The sequence below is a fragment of the Danio rerio genome, chromosome 15 (genome assembly GCF_049306965.1).
Source record: "Danio rerio strain Tuebingen ecotype United States chromosome 15, GRCz12tu, whole genome shotgun sequence".
NCBI lineage: Eukaryota > Metazoa > Chordata > Actinopteri > Cypriniformes > Danionidae > Danio > Danio rerio.
The window spans coordinates 31164970-31189814 of record NC_133190.1 but is presented as its reverse complement, the minus strand read 5'-3'; the positions used below and the strand labels follow the sequence as shown (position 1 = coordinate 31189814).

At 33.9% G+C, this 24845-nt stretch overlaps 1 protein-coding gene across 9 annotated transcripts in view; it reads left to right on the top strand.

Annotated features, from left to right (window-relative positions):
• The first annotated feature begins 4706 nt into the window (after positions 1-4706).
• blmh (bleomycin hydrolase) overlaps positions 4707-24845 on the top strand; it is a 60084-nt gene continuing 39945 nt past the window's right edge. For 7 of the 9 annotated variants that reach the window (XR_012390388.1, XR_012390387.1, XR_012390392.1 and 4 more), the window contains exons 1-6: positions 4707-4814; positions 5358-5555; positions 7451-7560; positions 7803-7944; positions 9864-9952; positions 12649-12741. Coding sequence is in view for 3 of the 9 variants with exons in the window: in XM_073922790.1 (XP_073778891.1) it covers positions 4805-4814; positions 5358-5555; positions 7451-7560; positions 7803-7944; positions 9864-9952; positions 12649-12741 (642 nt within the window). In the remaining 6 variants the exon portion in view is untranslated. 9 annotated transcript variants of the gene reach the window in all.

The following is a 24845-nucleotide window of genomic DNA, read 5'->3' as shown; positions in this document are numbered from 1 at the left end:
CGGCTTTTTTGGGATCATTATCAAGTTGTTTTTACAAATAAACAACTACTAATAAATCCAATGAGAATACCGAGTTACTCTATGCATGTTGTTAATATCTGCTCGAGCTGGAATAATAGATGGGATTATTTGTTGGTCAGATTAGTGGAAAGTTGAAGCAGAAATGCTTCATGGTTTAGATATTAAATGAAAATTAAATATATTTTTGATTCATATTTCTCTGAATATTTCTCTGGTTCAAAACATCAGAACAACATGGCCAAAATCTGCTATAAGCGATGAAAGGACATAAAGAAGAGTCTCCTTCTTGTGTATGAAATAAATTGTTAGATTTTGAATGGTAATAAAATAGATTTTTGATTCATAATATCACTGTACAACTTGTGTTTACTTCACTTATCATACATAAACAATTTTTTATTTCTTTGTATGTAAGATGGATATTTCTCTGGCGCATTCTATTGCATTAAAAGAACAACAAGGCCAAAATCTGCTACACGCAATGAAAGACATAAAGAAGTGTCTCCATCTTGCGGATGAGTTATGAAATCAGTAAATTTTTAGATTTTAAATGGTAATTATATAGATTTTTTATTATAATGTCACACAACTTGTTTTTACTTCTCTTATCATGCATACACAATGTTTTAGTTTCTTTGTAGGCTATGTAAGATGGATATTTTACTGGCGTATACTATAGCATTAAAACGTCACAACAACAGGACCAAAAATCTGCTTCAAGCAGTAAAAGACGTAAACAAGAGTCTCCATCTTGTGGATGAATTATGAAAGCAGTAAACGAGCAGAGTAGAACTGGTGTTCCCTCAAAACGAGGTCACAATATTACTACAACACACTCAAAATACATATTTAACAATTTATTTTGTGGATATATTCATTTTTGATGCATCTACACACAGTACAGCATAACAACAATGTTGGAATGTTGGTCATGTGTGTTTTTCATATAAGATAAATAGTTTATCGATTGCAGGATCTACACTGCCAAAAAGCTTTTGAGAATGAAAATGATATTGGAAAGGCGGTTAAGAAATATTGTATTTACAAAAGGCCAGCTCTGGAGGTCATGCAAGTTTACTGTCGTCTGGTGGCAAAACCGTAGACCGTAAACGGTACATTGTTTTTGTATTTTCCATGTGACAGTAAAATGTACAGCCGCCAGATGGCAGCAGAGGGAAGATTTCTCCCTCTCTCTGTCTTTCTCTCTCTCACACACAGAGAGTGAGAGCGAATGGGGGTAAGGGGGGGAGGGTAGTGAGTATTATGCTGTGAAATATTTAAACATGTACATGCAATGTGTGCGTGTGTGTGAAAACCTATCATTCTGTAGTGCATTTATTTATTGTTTAAGACTATTTGGGGATTTCAGTCATCATACAGTAAACATTCGTCATCTTCTCATCATGCAATCTAAACAGTCTCTAGGTCATTGCATGTCAAGATTTTGGACATCTTCTTGGACACTTGTAATGCTTCCAAGCAGTTCATTGCATTTATAAAGCTCACATGTCTTCAAGTTGTTCAGTATGGAGCGATTTGCTTTCTATATGAGATTTAATTGGCCAGGAATTGCAGGACTGATTTTTTAACTCAGCCAATCCCCAATGATAGTGACAAAATATATACAACATACAAAAACAGTGACTGCAGGCTGAAGGAAAGTAGTGGAGTAAAAGAATCAATACAGCACTAAAAATGTACTCAAGGAAAGTAAAAGTACACATTTTAAAAACTATTTAGTAAATTACAATTCCTGAGAAAAACTACTCAATTACAGTAATCTGAGTACTTGTAATTTCTTACTTTACACCACTGCATTAGATGCTTAGAATGTTTAAAACTGTACAGTTTGAGTAACTGGAGCAGAAGGTCTATACAATATTTGAAAAGAAAAAGCAGAAAAAGAACTTGGGGAATTGTGCCTGATTTCACCTGATTTATTGGCTGATGCTGTGTTCTGTGTTATAAGGACCCTTTTCATTCAGGAGAGTTGGGATTTTTAAGGGTTTTTGATGGAATTTGAACCCAAGACATGCTGCAGGAAAATTTCTTTGGGCGTAGTGATTAATCATGTGTGAATGAGAAAGTGTATGGATGTTTCCCAGGGTTGGGTTGCAGCTGAAAGGGCATTCGCCAGGTAAAACGTATGACAGGGTTCATTTTGCTGTGGCGACCCCTGAAAAATAAAGGACTAAGCTGAAGGATATGTAGTTTTTATAAACATTACTACACTATAAACATTTGAGGAAATCGATTGCAACAAACCATTTAAAGTTCAAAAACTAATCCTAATCAGTACTGTCAACTTAATCCATTTGAGTAAACGACGCAATTTGAGCACAGTAAAACCCAATAAATGAAGAGAACTCAAACCAACTGAGTACTGTGAAACCAATAAGTTAAGGCAACTCAAACCATTCAAGGAAAACGATTGCTACAAAACATTTGAGTTAAACTAATATTTATGAGTACTGTGAACTTACTCCATTACTTAAGTTAAAGTAATGAGATTTTCAATTAACTCATTACCTTTAACACTGAGTTCAAAACTCTTTTCAAATGAGTAGAATTAACTTTCAGTACATTTTGAGTTAACTACACTCATTTTGTTGGATAAAGATGACTGTTGGGTTTTACAGTATAAAAAAACAATAATTTTTACATTCTGGTAAAATATTCAACCAGATCACCAGACTCTAAGTGTTTCTGTTATTCTGGTATGACTACAGGGGTCTGTTTTGTTTTATGATCTTGCCCAATAGCCATTCAAACTTAAAATGTATCTTTGGACATGATGTGGGAACTGAAATAAGGGTGTGTGTGCCACTTAAGGATAAAGTCAATCTTGTTTTAGTAAAACCAAGGCAACAAGGTTGAAGTCCATTCTGAGTTAACATTACCAACATGATAACTGGAACAGATTTTCAAATCATTAAACCAGGACATCTTTACGATCTACCAAAGTTGCTCTGAGATGCACAAATGTTCTGTTTTGTCTTTGTTAAGAGACACTATAATTTTGAATTTATGTTCAGTAAATCATAACAATGTTTACTTTTATGTTACATATTATTTGAGCATGTTCCAATAATAAAAAAAAAAGATTAACGTTTCAAGTCCTTTAACTCAATGTTTTGTTTATAATATTTTTGTCAGGGGTTTTCACCTTTATTAATAGGACAGTGGAGATTTTACAGACAGGAAAGTGTGGGGGGCAGAGATAGGGGAAGGATCAGCAAAGTACCTCAAGCCGGGAATCGAACTATATGTCTATGCACTAACCTTTAACTATATGTCTATGCACTAACCTAATATAATATGTATGTATGTATGTATGTATATGTATGTATGTATACATATATATATATATATATATATATATATATATATATATATATATATATATATATATATGTATATGTATATGTATGTATGTATGTATGTATGTATGTATGTATGTATGTATGTATATGTGTTCACATATATAAATTGTATATAATGAATATATACATTAGATCAGTGGTTCCCAACCTTTTTTTGCCTGAGACCCTTTTTCCTCTAGAAAATATTGTAAGGCCCCCTCCACATTTATTGATATTATCCCTCATATAAGTTTACAGTAGGTATGACAAAAAAAATGTTGATTTCAAACAAATTGTATGTTTATTACTAGCCTATATCTAGATGTTTATGCACAACAATAGCCTAATGTAAAATATAAAAGCAAAACATCAGTAGGTTATTTGTTTTGGGTACACCTTGCAGTATTTGGGATAAGTTGTCTGCAAATGTCTTAATAATGCACAGTGGGTGGGTCAGGGACTCTGCTTCGAGAAAATGGAATAAAACCGTTGTTCAGGTGACTATGTTGGTATTTCCTGCATTTCGTGTTTCCAGCATTGCTAGTGATGTGTCCTGAAATGTCTGGAGCTCCTCGAGAAGCAAAAAAAAATAAATAAATAAAATAAAACTAAAAATTTAGTTGAAATTTTGTAGGTTGTAACTTTTTGTATTACTTTGGTTGAATTTAATTGTAATATCTTTCAATTTCTAAATATGTTTGGTGACTAAAATATTATTTTAATAAATATATCTGTTTGATAAATCTGTTTTGTTTAAATGCACCAAAATGTGTTGCCTATATTCACTGAGAAATTGATAAAAATATTCATTTTCAAAATGGGCTGTACTCAATTTTGCTGAGCTCTGTAAATGTAAAAACATACATTTTATTTTATTTTTTCTTTCATAGCCTGAATGCAGGATCATTCTGCAATACTTCTAACAGATTCACGTTTTGCTTTGCCATATTAGCGTTGTTGTTAATTTTCCTTTTTTTATTGGAATAAGAAATGTATAGCAAGGAAACAGCTTTTTAAAGATGAACTGTAAACACATTTTGATTAGAGTAGTTTTATTTATACAGCCTTTTTATAATTTACTGTTATATACCAGTACAGCTATTTATTATCTGTAAATATTATTTATTATGTTTTTATCTCTGTTTGCCGTTTGCTTTTATAGAATTCGTATTTTTTGTTAAATTTATTTATTTTGAAAAAGTTCATGCAAAGTACTTCCATCTAACTCTGCACCCTATTTGTAAACATTGACCCTGAAACAGGAGGGGTTTTTCCAGATATGGCAACCTCGACAGAAAGACACGCGATTTCTCTGGGTTTCCTGTTTCCGGAATTCCGTACGGACTGACTGGCTGTCGGCGAATGAAATAAACAAAGACCTACAAATCGGACTCGAACACCTCCTCTTCTCACCTGCAAACATGGAGACTGGTGCGTATCTGTCAATATTGTCTGTCACGGCTCGTAGATGCGGGCTGAGGGCTCCCAGCTTCACCAATGTTGTGAATATATTAGCATTGTGTGGCTAACGTTGACTAGCTCGAGCTGTTTACTAGTACAGCTGAAAGTGACTAAGCAAAGGTGTAAGGGCGACTTTTAACTCATGGTCGCTTATGTTCAAGTTCATACATTGAAGAACACTTTGAAACGAGTACTTGTGTGTAATTATTTGACATGTAAAGGTTTGTGAAGTGAAAAATAAGCTGAACGCCGGGAAACTGCTGTAACAATGAATGGGGTTCAATCTAAGGGCTGGCTGTCAATCTGTCATACTGTCTCAACCTCTTTTGGCTCCAGCAGAGAAGATGAAAGCATACAGATGAGCTTTTCTTTCATTTTCTACATCTCTTTCATTCATGTTTGTGTATAATAAACATTTAAAGAGCCCATATAACTGAACATTCAATCACTGTCCATTCAGATCTCTAAATTGTGAGCTGTTGTTTTGTGTTTGTGCTTTTGTTTGTGTCCCAGGCCTGAGTCAGGAGAAAGCTTCAGCTTTTGTCAAGCGCTTCCGCTCGGAACCCCGATATCTGCTTGCCCAGAATGTCTCAACTTGCATCGACCCATTAGAGGTGTGTTTACACCGGCAGACGGTCCAGGACACAGTACACATCTTCCAGCACAGCATTCCCACAGAGGGCAAACCTGTCACCAACCAGAAAAACTCAGGTACTTGCACTAAAATGAGGTTTTAATGTCATATTAGTAGTTTGGAGGCTTGTTATACTGCTGATCCCAAATCAGCAACAGTAATTTTGAGAATATTAAACACACAAAAGATATGTTACATAAGCCAGACATGGAAGAAGGAAGTAAACTAAAGCAGGATGTAATTGGAGTAAATGAAAGTAACTTTTCCATAGTAAATAAATGCCGTATACATTTGTATTAGTTTTGAACTCATGTTTGCTCCAACAGCAAATGAAAAATAGGATTAATTGTGAGTCAAAACAGTGCTGAATTTAGAGTCACTTAGACCTGTGGTTTGCAAAAAAAAAGGAGGGGGGGAGGGACACTTCGTGATTTCCAAAAATTAAAATTAATTAAACTTTTATCCATAACTTACAGAAGAAAAAACAATTTAGTTAATAGTTACATAAAAAAAACAACAAAATACAAATTAAAAGTTATCAGCCTTTAGATTTTTATTTTATGCGAGTCACTAGCATTTTTTTGTGGGTTGCAGGCTGAAAATTTTGGGAACCCCTGCCTTAGATATCTCCAAGCAGCAGTGTGTGTATATATATATATATATATATATATATATATATATATATATATATATATATATATATATATATATATATATATAATTTATTTATTTATTTTTTTTTAAGCAGTGTAAAGAAACACAAAATGTAGTGACAAGTATTTTCGATTAACATTTAAAAACTTTCTATTCATCAAAATGTATCATGGAGTACCAAAAATGTCAAAGGTTTTCAACATTGATGATATTAATGATAATGTAAAATTGTTGATTGATGCAGACAATTCAGTTTTGCTTTACAGAAAAAAATAGATTTTAAAACGCTTTTAAATTGAACACTTAAAAAAAAACGTAATATTTTAGTTATTTATATGTAATTATCAGTGTATTGTTACTCTATTTTTATTAAGAGTCTTGGTGAGCATACTGTTTTTAAAAAAAGATTAGTTTATTATTAAAACCCGTTACCTTAGTTTTTGATTAATTTCTTCTATTTAAATATTACATAAATGTGTCAACACACTCTGTGGAGCAAGGTCCATATGACTGAAACAACAATCTTTTAAAAAGTAATAAAAAATGAGTTTTAGTCACTTTTGACCCTTGTTATCTTGTGTTCTTATCAATAAGCTTATCATGAAGATTTTTTACAGTTCTTATTTCCAATTTTCGTACCTCAGCAGAACTACTAGACAGGTGAAGAGTCTGTATTATAACAACAACTAATAAACAAACAAACAATAGCAAATAATGTAACTACAAGCAGTAGCACAAATACATGGAATAAAACTAAGAAAATGAACAGCCATTTTCTGTTTAGATAAATAAAATAGTACAAAATGGCATGGTCCTTATCATGTAAGTCAAATAAAGATGAAATCTTGTTAAAGCCACAAAGTTACTGTGCTAAGAGCAATGCCTTTTTATGAATTTACTTTTAACACGATCACCAGCTGATAATTGAGCTGGTCACTTTAACACATAATGCACATTCAACATATTGATGCCAATTTAGTTTCTCATGTGTTTACATTGATGTCAGACATACAAAGTGTTTTTAATGGTATTTTCCAACATAATTAAATTGCCATGGTTGAAAATGAACAGTTGAAAATCTCTTTAATGTTCATATTGGCTAAACTTAAAATGTACAAACAATAACCATTTGTGATGTCACAGCAGTGGTCCGAGTGTTTTTCATGCTGAAAATGGGTTTTCATGCTGACCCTGGACCATCAGCTGTCATTTTTTTTTCTTGAGCCCTGAAGAATAACATTGTTTAAATTAAATTTCTCTCTTGTCATGTCTGACCTTAGCTCATTTTCTCTGTTTGTTATTTTTTTTTCTTCATCAGGCAGATGTTGGATCTTCTCATGCCTCAATGTCATGCGTCTTCCATTTATGAAGAAGTTTAACATTGAAGAATTTGAATTCAGTCAGTCTTATCTATTTTTCTGGGATAAGGTAAATCAGCACTACTACCATTCATTATAGAGTAAGTTCTCTTTCATTTCAGAATAAATTGTCTTCTGCACCAGGCCCTGAGGTTTATTATAGCTAACATACTGTGTTGTATTTACTGTGTATCATTTGCTCTTATTATTCGTAAATGAAATCCTCTTTTTGTGTCATATGTATTGTGTTCCCTGGATGTTTGTGTCCCACTGTTAGCACAAACACACATCAGTTTTTGTGTCTTATATCAGGTGGAGAGGTGCTATTTTTTTCTCCATGCCTGTGTGGAAACGGCCCAGAGGAAAGAGCCAGTAGATGGCAGATTGGTTCAGTTCTTGCTATCAAATCCTACCAATGACGGTGGACAGTGGGATATGCTGGTCAACCTTATTGGTAAGTTCAGCTCGTTTGCATTAATCTACGCTCACTTTATATTAAGTGGCCTTAACTTAAATGTACTTACACTGAAATTAATCATTTGTTCATGTGTGCTTATTGTGTAAATACATGTTTATATATTGTGTTTGTGCTTGATTAAATACCTGCATGTAATTACATCATTATTTACACTGCTGACCATCTCTTATTCCTTAAACCACTATTAAACCTACCCATAACACCAAACCTGTACCTAACCCTACCTGTATCCTACCTTAAGAGCCCCTGCAATACAATTATACACACACTACATACATCGTATTTATATTTCGATGTAAGTACATAGTAGTTAAGACCACTTAATATAAAGTGGAATGAGAGCTGCTTGATATTGGAAAAATCTGATTTTGCGATTATTATATATTTTTGGCGATGAGTATTGCGATATGAATACAGTTTCACTAGATGGTTTGAATAGTTCTATCTGATGGTTTCTAGTCCAAGTATCTAAAAATCCTTGGATGAAGTAAAGATATTGTTTTAGTTTTACCTTTAAAAGAAATAAGTTAAAATTAAGAGTTTTTCCTAAAAACAATAATAATTTAATATATTATAAAGTAAAATAATATTTTTTATGGATATTTGGACAAAACAAGACATAAATCTAAAGGTCTTTGTACACTGAAGTGCAAACTTTTTGTATACGTTTTGTTCGTATTCATATGCGAAAAAATTCGGCAAGTAAACCAACCTTGCACACTGAGTCTGATGTGTATTAATTAATCCATAATGAAAAAATGCTGAACATTTCGGGGTCAGCTTAAGTTCTGTTAAGAGTTTGTTATTCTCTCTTTTCCAAAGTAGAAAAAGAAAGATTAATGGGCAACATATTGTGTTCATTTAATACTAGCCTACATAGAGAGGAAGAAGAGTGCTCCTTTTTTTCAAAGACCTGCGCTACGATTATCCCCAAATGCAAGTTTTATTTCAGGAAATAAGTGGAATTTTAACATGTTAATTGTCATACTTCACACATTCACGTACATGAACAAATTCTGAACAGAGACTGGCAGTACCTATAGACATTATAATAGATGGTGGCTGTGTTGACATGTCAAAAGCAGACCATGCTTTCTATATATCTATGAGCAGTGCGTCAAATGTCTGGACACGCACACACACAAACCAGAGGTGTGCCAGTCACTGAATCCAGTTCTTAACTGTCCACCACGTTCTGTCTTTGTTTCATGCACTGTTTTTGTCATAAAGTTATCTGTAGCTTAAATGACGGCATTCTGTATTTAGCTTTATGCTTGTACGGTGGCTTTGAACTGTCAAAACTCCTCTCAAAGCGCTTTTTCATATGCAAAAAGAGGGAAAAAAAATAACCCAGTTCAGATTTTTTATGACGGACAAAAGTTTCGGAGGCAGTGTGTCAATACAATTCACACAACGTGAGGTTGAATATATATATTTTAACGTGCAAGATTTACTGACAAACATTTTGGATTCAGTGTGCAATAACCTTAAGTATGTTTTTTTTTCATAAAGCGTTAAATACAATTAATCTGTTACATTTTCATTACCAAAATGTTTTAAACTCTCTTAAAATGCTCAGTCACAGGCCTTAAAACACATGCAAATGATAAACTCACTCTGTTATGGTTAAACTTTTCAGCGACTTTACATATCACATCAGCTCCTGATCAACTATGAATCAGACTCAACATTGCATATTCTGCGACGTGACTATTGTGGATGTGCACATTGCGATATTGATGCTGAAACAATATATTGTGCAGCCCTAAGTGGAACCCTAAACTCGAATTTTTTAACTCTGAAAAGAGTCGTTCACCTCAGAGCAGAATTGCTTTAATATTATGACTTTGTGCTGCTTTGCTTTAAAGTTGCATCTAAACTCCTGTGCTTTTCAGAAAAATACGGTGTGGTCCCTAAGAAGTGCTTCCCCGAGTCTCACAGCTCAGAGGCTTCCCGCAGAATGAACGATATCCTCAATCACAAGGTGGGTTTGGAGCTTGGAGAAGCTTGAAAGTAGCTCTCAGTCCGCAGAGCTGAATCCCTTCAGGCTTTCATGTTGACATTTACCGAATGAGGATTTAGTGGCTGTGTATGAGCTGGTGACTCCTTCACTGAAGCGCTCTGTGACTCAGCGGATGAGCAGAGGAGAGGGTCACTGCGGTCACTTCCCTTGTCTTTTAGATAAATGAGGAAGACTGCAGTTTTGGGCTGCATGACATTTGATGAAGAGCTAAAACAAATGTGAGGGAACGTGCATGAAAAGAGCATTTAAAGGGAACCAGTGTTCTTTTTGTTCTATTTATACGCAATTCTAATATTTAAAATTGCCTTTCATTTTTCTGTTGTTACTTGAACTTTTGGTAACTTTTTGACTTTATTTTATAACAATATTTTTTTTTTTTGGGTGTCCCAATTCTCTTTATCTTGAAGGCGTAGGGCTAAGGGTAAGGGCTAATTAACCCTCAAAACACAGATTTTTCAAGACCACACTCGAAACCAAGGGGGAAGCAAATTTCCCAAAATACACCTTCTACAACGGCAGCATGGATGCATACGGAAGCAAGGAGATGCCCAAATAAGTTTTTTTGTCATTATTACAAATTTTTATAACAAACACGCATATGTTTTAATACATCCATAACAGCCCGCTTGTTTTAGCGTCATGCTTTTTAAAAAAGCGCTAAAATAAAAACCACATAATTTTGCTATCTGTAATCCCTAATAATAACTCACAGTAATTATTATATTAACAGCAGTCCCACAACATTCTGACACTCAGTGACACTTGAATTCCCTGTCACAAAAGTCTAGTGGCTGAGAATGACCTTTTTACAGTGTCTGCTGTAATGTTAATGTTGTTTTTTGTGTTTATGTAGATGAATATGGCTAAAGTGTAAATGCACAATACAGTTTTAATACATTTTATCGTTATGACAACATGATATAGTTGCCTTCAGTGATTTTCTGAAGATAAATACCAAAACTTAACACAACTGGAATAACTATAGCAGTCGCCGTTGTTGTTCTCATATGAAGCATGAGATTGCGATAACATATGATGACGTGTGCAGGTGTTGTTGTGGTGTCCCGTTTCTTAGGGGTCAATTTTAAAGCCCTTCTCCTTTACACTCTGTTTCAAAAGGTAGGGGTACAAAAATAGAAATGGGATTGGACCTTAGTACTTTTTCATTTAGTTCTGACAACTTGAATTTGTTTCTTTAAAATTTATGTAATATTTTTGTTTAGTTTATTCCGGTTTCCCATGTTGTTTTTAGTTCTGGGTGCCATTATACTGAAGGTAATGTTGCACAATAAATTCAGACCAAACATTTTGATTAATGATAAAAGTGCCAATATTGGCTTGCATGAAGTTTTTAAGAAGAACTAAAATAAGAGAATGTGATTGAACTATTTGCCCAAACTCGGTCCTGGAGGGCCGGTGTCCTGCAAAGTTTAGTTCCAGCCCTAATCAGACACACCCTGGATAGCTAATCAAGCTCTTACTAGGCTTTCTAGAAACATCCTTGCAGGTGTGTTGAGGCAAGTTGGAGCTAAAATCTGCTGGACATTTGATTTAAAGGCACCCATTGTTCTTTTAGTTGCGTTTATGTACATTTAAAAATATTTTATTTTTAATTAATTATTTCATTTTTCATTTGTAAGCTTTTATTTCAGTTTTATTTTCTGCAACTTTTGTAGGCTATTTTTCATTATGATTTTATTTTTTACCTTTAATTTTGTTTCTGTTTAACTTTATTTTTTAATTCAGGTTCATTCATTGTTGTACTCTTTTGGTTAGTTCCCAAAATAACAATAATGTGCAGCAGTAGATGAATCCTAGCATATTGTTTTGAATTTGCTTTCACTTTCGTTTTCATTTTTGTCACTTTTATTTTTAATATATTTTGTTGATAAATTTATTTTTGCTTAGATTCATTTAGATTTTTTTTATTACCTTTAAATTTAAATTTTCATAAATTAATTAGAAAATATTCTAAAATTAAAACCTTCCCAAGGATGTGCCTTTGTTACCTTTTGCTTTTTAATCTAATTCATAGTTTCATAATATTATCTGTTAATACAATGATAATTAAAAAATGGTGAGAAAGGGAGATGTTTTACAATGCCTAAACTATATTAGATTTTCTTTTGTGTACATACAGTTAGTCAGAATTATTAGCCCTCCTTTGATTTTTCTGTTTTAAATATTTCCTATATGGTGTTTAACAGAGCAAGGAAATTTATTTAAATATTTATAATAAAAAAAAAAATTATTTTGGAGAAATCTTTTTTTTCTCTTATTTTTTTATTTCGGCTAGAATAAAAGCAGTTTTTAATTTTTTAAAAGCCATTTTAAGGTAAAAATTATTAGTCCCTTTAAGCTATATTTTTCAAAAGTCTACAGAACAAACCTAGTTAACTTGATTAACCTAATTAAGCCTTTAAATGTCCCTTTAAGCTGTATAGAAGTGTCTTGAAAAATATCTAGTCAAATATTATTTACTGTCATCATGGCAAAGATAAAATAAATCAGTTATTAGAAATGAGTTATTAAAACTATTATTTTTAGAAATGTGTTGAAAAAGTCTTCTCTTCATTAAACAGAAATTGAGGGAAAAAATAAACAGGGGGGGCTAATTATTCTGACTTCAACTGTATTTGCATTTGCTTGTGTTGCAGATGAGGGAATATTGTCTACGGCTGAGAAATATGGTGGCCAGTGAATCTACTAAAACTGAGATCTCTGAAACTATAGACACCATGATTGAGGAGGTGAGTGTTTTTAAGAGGAAGTGCCACACTTTTTAATGTAATAGTCCAGCCTAATGTTAAAAGTATCAATATTGTTCACTATTGTTTTTCTAAACCTGAACACTGTTATATGCATAACAATAGAGATCCTGACAGCACACTCCTTTTATAGTTATGTACTCTGCATTAAATTGTAATACCATTTGTGTCTGAAATAATACATAACATTAAATTTAAATGGATTTATTTTTGGGGTGAACTATGATTTCAAACAGAAATGTGCTTTTCTTAAGGGCCTGTTGAGGGCGCTGTTTCACTGCTTATGGTATCAACTCTTGAGGTTGCCAGACAATATTGCAATGTTATCTCACAAAGGCTTTGCATAAGCAGAGAGACCTGTAAAATTGTGTGAAGACTGTCAAGGTTACTTTTTATAATTATGGGATTTGCAAGTGTTTGTTCCTTATCGACAGTTGCCAGCTCTTAAAAAAGTCTCTGACACATCAGCTTTCAGAAAACATAAAAGCTTTTCGCAGACATATTCACAGAATCAACAAACAGACTGCCAGTATGATCACAGTTTCATATTTAAGTCAAAAGAACGTATGCAAACTTAATCCAGCTGTTTTGTTTTCACATAGATCAGCATATAACTGGTGCAATTTTTTAATGATAAAAAATTTAATGAAATATAAAACTAAATACAATTGAAAACTTAAATAATTTAAGAAAATCAAGGTAAAGTTAATCCTGTTTAAGACAATTATAGACAAAATATATAAAAATTAAGATCAAATTAAAACAGAAAAATCTAAACATAGGCTTATTTAAAATATATAAAATACACAAAAACTAAATTAAAACAAAAAAAACTTAGACATATTTAAATAATATATAAAAAGGCTTAAAATGGATTAAAACAAAAAAATCTAAATATAGACGCATAAACAATGTATAAAATAGATGAACTAAATTAAAACTAAGAAATCTAAATATTGACATTTAAAAAGACTAAAACAAATTTTTATATTTAAAAATTTAAATATAGACATATTTAAGCAATATGTAATACAAAATTAAAGCTAAAAATCTAAATGTAGACATGCACTAAAAATGATTTAAAGACGAATCCTTGGATTTACTCATTTTTTAAGGTAAGTGGTTGTAAACAGTTTATTTGTGCTGAATTTTAACAAACAAATTAAGTTGAACATTAATAATTTTAATTTGTTTGTTAAAATTCAACACAAATTGTTTGCAACAATTTTCATGAAATATGTTTTGTCAGTGTATTTAACCAATATATAAAAAGATTAAAAACCAATTTAAATGAAAAACCTAAACATAGACATATCTAAACTATATATAAAGCCAGACTAAAACTAAATTAAAATATTAACAAGCAATATTAAAGCAATATATAAAAAGGACTAAAAATAAATTACAACTAAAGCAATCTAAATATAGACATGTTTAAACAACATATAAAAAGACTAAAACTAAATTAAAATAAAAATCTAAATATAGACCTATTATAACAATATGGAAAATAGACTAAAACTAAATTAGAACTAATAAATGTAAATATAGACACATTAAATTTTATCGTAAAATAATAGAGGTTAAATTACAGATATTTCCTTTGAATTTAAATTCTGGTAAATTTCTGATACTTAATAGTTGTTATTTTACAGTAAATTTCTGGCACCCCAGCTAAAAAGGACTTAAAAATAAATTTAGAATAAATTTAGATTAATAGGAAATAAAATTAAGAAATCCAAACAACATTTTAAAAATACATTAAAAAAACTAAAGCTAAATTTAGACTAAATTAGACATGTTTAAACAATGTATAAAAGACTAAAGCTAAATTAAAACTAAAAATCTAATTATATATTTGTTTGAACTATATATAAAATAGACTAAAATTAAATTAAAACTAAAAATCCAAACATAGACATATTTAAACAATATATGAAATAATATTAAAAAAATTATAATATTTAATTTAAAAATAAATTAAGGCAAGGCAATTTTATTTATATAGCACATTTCATACACAGTGGCAATTTAAAGTGCTTTACATAAACAAGAATAAAAGAAACAAGTAAAAAAATAAATAAAAACAAATAATAAAACTGATTAAAAAACATAAAAACAGGTATAATGTGATATAAAAGAATGAAGAAGAACAGAAAAACATAATAATGCAATCTGTCGGACGCAGCACAGTGCTCATTCAGTAAAGGCACAGCTAAACAGATGTGCTTTCAGTCTTGATTTGAATGTGCCTAATGTTGGAGCCCATCTGATCATTTCTGGAAGCTGATTCCAGCAGCGGGGGGCATAGTGGCTGAAAGCTGATTTACCCTGCTTTGACTGAACTCTTGGAACTTCTAGTTTATATGATCCTAAAGATCTGAGTGATCTGTTGGGTTTGTATTCAGTGAGCATATCTGTAATGTATTGAGGTCCTAGGCCATTTAGTGATTTATAGACCAGTAATAATACTTTAAAATCTATTCTGAATGTAACTGGGAGCCAGTGTAGAGACCTGAGGACAGGTGTGATGTGCTCTGATTTTCTGGTTCTGGTCAGAATTCTGGCTGCAGCATTCTGGATGAGCTGCAACTGTCTGACTGACTTTTTATGAAGTCCAGTGAAGAGGCCGTTACAGTAATCCACCCTGCTGCTGATAAAAGCATGAACAAGTTTCTCTAAATCTTCACTGGAAACAAAGCGTCTGATTATTGCTATGTTTTTGAGATGATAGTATGCTGATTTACTGACTGCTTTGACATGACTATTGAAACTCAGATCTGACTCCAGAGTCACACCAAGATTCTTGACCTTATTTTTTGTTGTTTGACCTTTAGTAACAAGGTACGCATTTACCTTGAGAACCTCATCTCTGTTCCCAAACGCAATGACTTCAGTTTTCTCTTTGTTTAACTGAAGAAAGTTTTGGCACATCCAATTGTTAATTTCATCAATGCATTGGCAGAGGGTGTCAATGGGGCTGTAGTCATTAGGCTGTAAGGCTAGGTAGATCTGAGTGTCATCAGCATAGCTGTGGTAGGAGATTTGGTTCTTTCTCATTATTTGGCTCAGAGGGAGCATGTAAAGGTTGAACAGGAGAGGTGCCAGAATCGAACCTTGTGGGACTCCACATGTCATGGGTGTCCACCTCGACCTATGGTCACCTATACTGACATGGTAACCTCTACCTTCAAGGTAAGATCTAAACCATTTGAGGACCGTGCCAGACAGCCCAACCCAGTTTTCCAGCCTATCCAGAAGTATGCTGTGATCGACAGTGTCAAATGCAGCACTGAGATCCAACAATACCAGCAGTGTTAGCTTGCCTGAATCTGTATTAAGGCATATATCATTGATTATCTTTATAAGAGCGCTCTCTGTACTGTGATGTGCTCTGAACCCAGATTGAAAATTGTCTAAACACCCCTTTAAGTTTAAAAACTTGTTAACCTGGTTAAAAACAACTTTTTCAATGACTTTGCCAATGAAAGGGAGATTTGAGATTGGTCTGTAATTGCTTAATAGGGTGTTATCCAGGTTGCTCTTCTTCAAGAGGGGTTTAACAACTGCAGTTTTAAGTGAGTTTGGAAAAATCCCTGAAAGAAGTGAAGCATTTACCACTTTTAGAAGATCCATTTCTAAACAGGTAAACACTGCTTTGAAGAATGATGTGGGGAGCGTGTCAAGACTGCAGGTACATAGCTTGCACAGTCTCTTCTAAGATTTTACCATTAATTGCCATGAAATCAGACATAATGTCTGATTTCTTAAGTTGTGGTTGAGCTTGTTTGATATTGACACAACTTGGCTGATTGGATGAGCTGATTGCCTTTCTAATATTATTGATCTTATCAGTAAAGAAATGAGCAAACTCATTACATTTGCTTTCAGAGAGTAGTTCACCTGGAATCTGACTGGGGGGGTTTGTGAGTCTCTCTATCGTTGCAAAGAGTGTACGAGCATTATTTAAGTTGCTGTTTATAAGGCTTGAAAAGAAAGTCTGTCTAGCAGTGTTTAGTTCCATATTAAAAGCATGAAGACTGTCTTTATAGATATTATAATGGAGAACTAGTTTCGTCTTTCTCCACATACGCTCAGCTTTTCTGCACTGTCTTTTCATCATTTGAACTCTCGGTGACCTTGTCCAAGATCCCTTTTGCCTGCCAGTCGTCTTCTTGACTTTAACATGAGCGACGTCATTTATAATCTTAATTTTAGAGTTAACAAATCAAGGAGAGAATCAACAGAGTCTGCAGATATAGTTGGTGCTAGCGATATGGCCTTCATAAACTGCTCACTAGTGTTCTCATTTATGCATCTCTTTCTGACAGAGACAGATCTGTCTTTAATAGCTGGAGTGATCAATATATCAAAGAAAATACAGAAATGATCAGATAGTGCAACATCCTCAACAACAGTCGATGAAATGTGTAAACCCTTAGTTATAAGTAGATCAAGAGTGTGTCCACGATTGTGTGTGGGACCTTGAACATGCTGAGTCAGATCAAAAGTGTTAAAAACAGTCATCAGTTCTTTTACAGCATTGATTTCTGGATTATCAATGTGAATATTAAAATCCCCAGCAATACTAAAATAATCAAATTCAGAGGTTACTATTGATAACAGCTCTGTAAAATCATCAATAAAAGCTGAAGAATATTTTGGAGGTCTGTAGATAATGATCAGTAAGATGCGTGAAGACCCTTTAAGTGCTATACTCAGATATTCAAAGGACAAATAGTCACCAAATGACACTTGTTTACACTCATATACATTTTTAAACAGGGCAGCGATGCCTCCACCTGTCCTATTAGCTCTGCAAACACTCAAAAAGTCAAAGTTTAAAGGAGCTGCTTCATTCAGAACTGCTGCGCTACAACTGTCATCTAGCCAAGTTTCATTTAAAAGCATAAAATCAAGGCAATTTGTGTTAATAAAATCATTGACTAAAAGTGACTTATTATTGATTGATCTGATGTTTAAAAGCGCTAACTTAACAGTTTTAGCCGTTTTCACTACAGAAGTCTCAGATCTACATTTAATAGACACTAGATTTGAATTATTTGCTTTACGGCCAAAAGAAGTCTTTGGTTTTCTGTCACTTAACACAACACATATCTGCTTAGAGAAAGCTACAGACACACTGGGTTCCTGCTTGTTCTGAAAACATTTGATAAAGACACTGTTATCTAAGCAGGTCCCCGACACACATCAGTGAGAGCTGTTGTGTTCACCAGCTGAAGATGGGGCGTTGTTGTTTGGGCCCTGGTGGTGTGGCAAAAATCGGAGGGCTCTTCCAGGTGGGCTCATAGGTGGTTGTGGAGCAGGCCTCTTTTTGGTTGATAACTGGGGGCTTGCGGCAATGGAGTGTGAAAGTTTAGTTCCAGCATACACCAGTTCCTCCATCTTTTTTGAAAATCCCAAGAGTGGTGAGCATTGTGACAATGAGAACGTGTCCGGTGACAGAGGCTGTGGATCTGGTGATTCTGTCTGCAAAAATATGTTTTCCTGAGGATCATTTTTGAGTGACGAGACTTGATGCTGTTCTGATGCGTCACAGTCTGCCTGTGTTGAGCAGAGGGCAACTGATAGTGTCTCTATCAACATTGGGTGTTTTGGCTGCGTGGCATTATCACTGTCCTTGGGTGATTCGTCAGCCACAAGTCCACTCAGGAGCTGATTTGAAGTCCTGTGGTCATCCGGACATTTGCTAGGTGTGTGTGTGCAATTCAGTTCAGTGGCATACACAGCTGATGGATGATGGAGGGAGAAAAATATATTGTCCTTTAGCACCTTTGCACCAAGTTTGTTAGGATGAAGGCCGTCTGATGTAAACAGTTGTCTTTGGTTCCAGAAGAGATTGAAGTTGTCGATGAAATTCAGTCCTTTCTTGTTACATGTTTTCTGTAGCCATACATTTAGACTAAGAAGCCGTGAAAACATATTTGTCCCTCTTGCAGGGAGTGGTCCACTTATAAATGGCTGAACCTTCAATCTTTCAACTGTTTCCAAGAGCTCACAGAAATCTTTCTTGAGCAGTTCTGACTGTTCCTTCCGAATATCATTCTTCCCCACATGGATGATAATCCGTTTTGCAGTCTTGTGCTTTTTCAGAATTTCCTCAAGTTCTTTGTTTACATCAGAAACTGTTGCATGAGGAAAGCAGTATGTCATAGTAGATTTGCTCCTGAATTTCTTGATTATTGAATCTCCTACGACTAGTGTTCTTATCTCAGGTGTGATCGGAGCAGAATGCCGCTGTCTAGGCCTTGAGCCTCTGTTCCATGCAAAAATAGTTGCTGAAACATGCGATCTCTGTCTGACTGCATTTGGGGATTCTTCACCCATATTACTCAAAACTTCATATCTGTTCTGAAGCTGTATTTGAGTCCGGCAAAGACGTCCGAACTGTAGCAAAGCAGGAAGTGATTAAAACTGATTATAGATATATTTATAGATATATTATAGATATATTTAAAAAATTATATGAATATAAAAAAAGACAAAAACAAGAAAAAGTTCTGCAAAATCTAGTGCACTATTATTGTATATTGCAATGTGTGTTATAATTAGCAGCCTGTAAAATATTCAATAGTTTCCGGCTTTTGGACCCCTCTGCATATCAGACTGTAAGTGACGTAATGATGTAAGACCTGGCATATTGTAAATATCACAAGAGCTTGATCTGACAAAGCGTGCACATCAATAATTAACCATTTAACATTAAGCTCAGCAACTTGCATGGTCAACCACCTGTGAGCCAAGCTGAGCCAATACAAAGCATGCCCTGGTTTTGTGAATACCTGCATATGTGTGCCTTTTATATGTTTGCACGCATTTTTGTGTGCGAGAGCGGAAGAAAGAGAGAAAAGAGCGAGCTAGACAGAGGGAAGCGCCTGCAGGACTTGATGACAGAATGTTCCACAAACACGATTGTTATCGCCGATGCCTGTCGTTGAGTGGCAAAGGCAATCTCGTTGGCATTATTACTATACCTCCACCGAGCGCACATTAATAACTCAAAGCTCTCCCTCTGTTTTTTCTCTGAGGATAAACCCGTACCTGAGCTTGATCTGCTTCAGTGTTTATCTGCTTGTGAAACACATTCTCCTCTCGCCCGGTTTGTTTGTTTGCCCACCTGGTGTTGGTTTGTTTTCCGTAACACTTCCCTGGCAGAGGAGTTGCTGGGAACTGTGTTTGTGTGTTTTATAGGGCTGTGGCGAGACGTTGCTTTCATTTGTATCGAAACGGGTTTTATGGATGAGATCGCATGTAAGGATGTTACATTCTTATGTGTTTTTTAAGAATGGATGTAGACAAAACAAGCATATACCTGAAGTAGGAGTTGTGGCCTTGAACAATAAACTTGTACTTTCAAATTTAGCCTCGTACCTTGTTTCTTTTATCTGTCATTTCCACGTATAATCACTAGTGGATCAAAGGTGCCCTTGTTTGCCTGGAGTCACTGATGTGCGTCGGCAGTGCAAGACTGCTCAGTGTCATTCTTTTCAAGTGTCACTTCTTATTATTTACCTGTTCGGTTTTCTAAGACTGCTTTAAATACTACTTTAAATTTTGATTATATTACACAAAAATAAGTTGGATTGAACCTCCTGGCGCAGTATTTCACAGGCTTCCCAGGAACAATAGATACAGATCTGTTATCATAAAACGGTCCTGTCAAGTCAAATGTCTAACTTTTACTTTCAAGACCATGATGTAAAGACCGAAGTACTGTACAAAATAACTAAGGAGAGATTACATATTAAACAGACAACAAATGACAATATAGATATGAGCCCCTTTCACACATACAGACTTTTACAGAAAATGATTGGCAATTTTTTGGAAAGGTCTGTATGTGTTAACAAACCTTTTTTGAAAATACCAGTAAATTCGTTCCAGAACATTTTTGGAAAAGAGAAGTTATAACATTATATAGTGGTAACAGTGCACCCCCTCTAAAATGTATTTATCAATCTATTAACTGAAATTGCTTATAAATAATAATAAATATAATAAAAGTTATTACACTAATGAGAGTGACTGAGGTGAGTTTCATGAACTGAACCCTTCCCTTACAGAAGATATATAAATAAATAAATCAATTTAAAAAAATAGAAAATAAATAAATAGATTGACTTTAAATACAGTATAGATGAGATCAAGTAAATTGTTTGTGCGGTTTAGTTCAAAACCGCAACAACAATTTTATGTGTTCCATATAGCCTAAATGTCTGAAATTGTAGCCTAAATGAAATAAAAATGTTTAAAACCCTCCAAAAAGCCTAATTTTAGGCTACACTGCAGTCGATATTATTATTTTACATTTGTTTGTTAACCTAGTGTGCTTTAAAATGCGTTTTACTTCTTGTACTTGCTTTATTCATCAAAATAATAATCATTTTGCATTTTTATCAATTATGGCCTTTGATTTTTATAATTTTTTTAAATGTAGACTGAGAATGCTAATGAAAGACTGTGCATTTTGCGGCAGGGGTGCATTTCTTGGCACAACACGAATTTGCTGGAATACTGCTCTGTGTGATCGCAGAAGCCGGAAAGAGCGCATTTACGTCCACTCTAGCCAATAAGATCATTCAGACACATTCACATCCTAGCTATAGATTTAGGTCTAAAATTGGGAGAAAAAAAAATTAAGCTCAAAATCTTTTTTTTTTTTTTTATTCTAAAAAGATTTTCTCCAGTAATTGAGCCAGTCCTCCTGAATTCCCTTGTTACTTATTTTCCGTCAGTTACAGAAAACTGTTAGCCAACCAACACATAACCTCAACCAAACATCCATGCAGATTTTGAATTGATTAATTATTGTTGTGTTTCAACATCATTTTGTGAGTTATCATCGTACAGATGTTATTAAACGCCCTATTTTTTGTTTATCTATACTAAGGTGCATATTGGGGGTCCCAAGACTGAACCCAACACTTAAGGAATGCAATAGATTATTCCCTAAAGAGACTGCAAAAATTATTTTTAAATATGAAGAAAATCATTGTAAGGGTAAACCCTGATTGCCAACATGGTCTGTGAGGCAATTAAATGAGAATCCTGTATTCCAATGAAGTCCAATATTCTATTCTATAGTCTAATAACATTAGTTAATATATATTGACTCACCGACTGTTTTAGGTACCCATGTTTGGCTACTTGCTAACACAAATATCTAATACTATTACTTTTGGGGCGACTCAATGAATTTAGGTATGTAGATGTGGTCAAGAAGATCTAATAAGTTCAAGCTGAGCGTCAAAATGGGGAAAAATGTTGATTTAAGTGACTTTTGAATGAGACATGGTTGTTGGCGCCAGAAGGTCTGGTCTTAATATTTCAGGAACCACTAATCTTCTGGGAGTTTCAAGCACAACTTTCTCTAGAGTAACAGAGAGTGGTCTGAAAAAGAAAAAATACCAGTGAGTGGCAGTTTTGCGGATGAATATCCCTTGTTGATGTCAGCGGTTAGAGGAGAATGAGCAGACTTGTTTGAGCTGATGATATAAGGCAACCATAACTCAAACAAACACTGGTCCTAAACACAGTATGAACAATCTCTGAACACACAACATTTTAAACCTAGCAGACGAGCTGTAGTAGAGAAAGAGCACAATCCTTTCAGCTAAAACAGCAAAGTGAGGATACAAATCACATCTTAAGAAATTTTGATAAAAGAAGAACTGAAGAAAGTTGCCTGATTTGATGAGCCTCAACATTCAGATGGTCAGTCAGAATAGGGTAGGGTCTTGTATTAATGATTCAGACTTGGGGCTGGGCTATAATGGACAAAATTCATATCTGTTTTTTTTTTTTAAATGAAAGGCGATTAAACAGTTGAAGTCAAAATTATTAGCCGGCCTGTGAATTGTTTTATTCTTTTTTAAATATTTCCCAAATGATGTTTAAAAGAGACATTTTGAAAAAAGACATTTTAATTTTTTCACATCACACTTTCTATAATAATTTTTCTGTAGAATACTTTTAATAATAATAATAATAATAAAAAAAACATTTTAAGGTCAATAATATCAGACCCTTTAGGCCAGGGGTCTCAAACTTCCAGTGTCATAAGAAATTGAGTCCCCCCTGAGAATTGGTCCTGTCTATAGGACCCAGAATGATCCTATTGTTTTACTGGAGTTGAAATAGGTATAGTTTGTAGTGCCTAATTATAAAGTACAGAATATGAAATCACGTTCATAATTTATAGAATGTAAAAAGTGACTATTTCATTTCACCATTAAAATGTCATGTATATGCGTTTTATTGACCCTTTCGTATTCTCATGTATAATTAAAGGCATGCATGGGTTATAAAAATGAGCATTTTTCTTTTATACTGTTTAGTTAGCTTATGTGCTAGCTACAGCTTATACATATATATTGTTATATATAGTTATACTTATAGTCACACCTACCGTTCATCTCCTGGCTACAATAAGCTAATGAAGCTCTGATTAGCCACACAACAAGGTATCATAATAATAGCTTTTGATTAGACATTCATCACATATTATCCCTTAGGGGTCCTAAGTGGACTCGATAACAGGGGGGACTCAATTTCACACCACACCGGCCTGCAGGCCATTTACAGCCCGCCCTACACCTCCCTCTGGCCCGCAACTGATGTCAAAAATATGAGATTCGACTCGCCAAAACATATGTTTTTGAACCACTTGTTGTGCAGTCCCATCTAGCCACTTGTGGTTTTGACCCACCACCTAGTCTACATTTAAAAGTACTGCATTTAGATTATTTTTACTTTCATTTTCTCTCAGTGTGTGGTCGAGAGTAACACATATGTGTTTTAATTGTTGGGCTGATTTAAATGTTAAAATACATGTGTCTGTAAGTGCTCTATTTTTCCTAAAGCTCTATTTTTGTAAATATTCAAGGGTCGTTATATTATTATCAGTTTTATACCACCTGTATTTTGTTGTACAAACCCTTCTTCGTGGCTTACACGTTATGCTGGTGGTGCAACAAATATGATAATTTTGCAAATATTCAATTAAAATGGTCGCATTTATTAGATTTTCCTCATTTGCGCATTAAGATTTGCATAAAAAATATTAGTAAAATTGTACTGCTGGTTGAATTGAACTTGTTAAAATAAATGTGAATGTGTACACACTTTCCCCCTCTTTGTTGCAGTTTTACAAAAAAAAAAAGAAAGATATTGAGAAGAACAATTGCCAGTAAAGTCCCTTCAGTTACCCAAACTGCTTTCTGCTGTTCTTGCGCTATTGGGACAATACAATTGGTTGAGACAAAATAATAATTATTATGCCTATTATTTGTAGTATTTTCATAAAAATTTAAATTACCCCTTTAATATGTACAACAAGAAACAAAAAATTACCTCTGGTTTCACAAACAAGGTTTAAAGCTAGTCATGGATTAAATTGCATGTTTGAGCTGTCTCAACTGAAAATAACTTGCAGTGAGATGTCTTAAAATATGTCATTGACTCAGAGTCATTTTTTGTCTGCAGGTGCACACCAGTAATGTATTTTTATTAGGCCATTTTTATAAATGTGGCTTAAATAGCCTAGTTTAACTAAGGTATAGTCCTGGTTTGTGAAACTGGGCCATAGAGATTTGACTGCATATACTCTGTGGAAGAATGACCGAGTGTGTGTCTAACGCTTGGCCATACACACAACAACCACAGATATATTTCAGCAGCTGATGTGTGACACAATAAACATGCTGATTTTGCATTATCACTGGTGACAGGTAATGCTTGAAATATAAATTTCATGTCTGTTGTCCTAAGATGAACTGCTCCCCCGCCAATTAGAGTTTGAGACCCTTGCCTTAGGCAGTATTTTTTCAATACTCTACAGAACAAACCTGTTATACAATGATTTGCCTAATTACCGTAACTTGCCCTATGAACCTAGTTAAGCCTTTAAATGTCACTTTAGGCTGAATACTAGTATCTTGAAAAGTGTCTGGTAAAATATTCTAAAATAATGTACTGTCATCATGGCAAAGATAAAATAAATAAGTTGTTAGAAATGAGTTATTAAAACTATTATATTTAGAAATGTTGAAAAAAATCAGTATGTT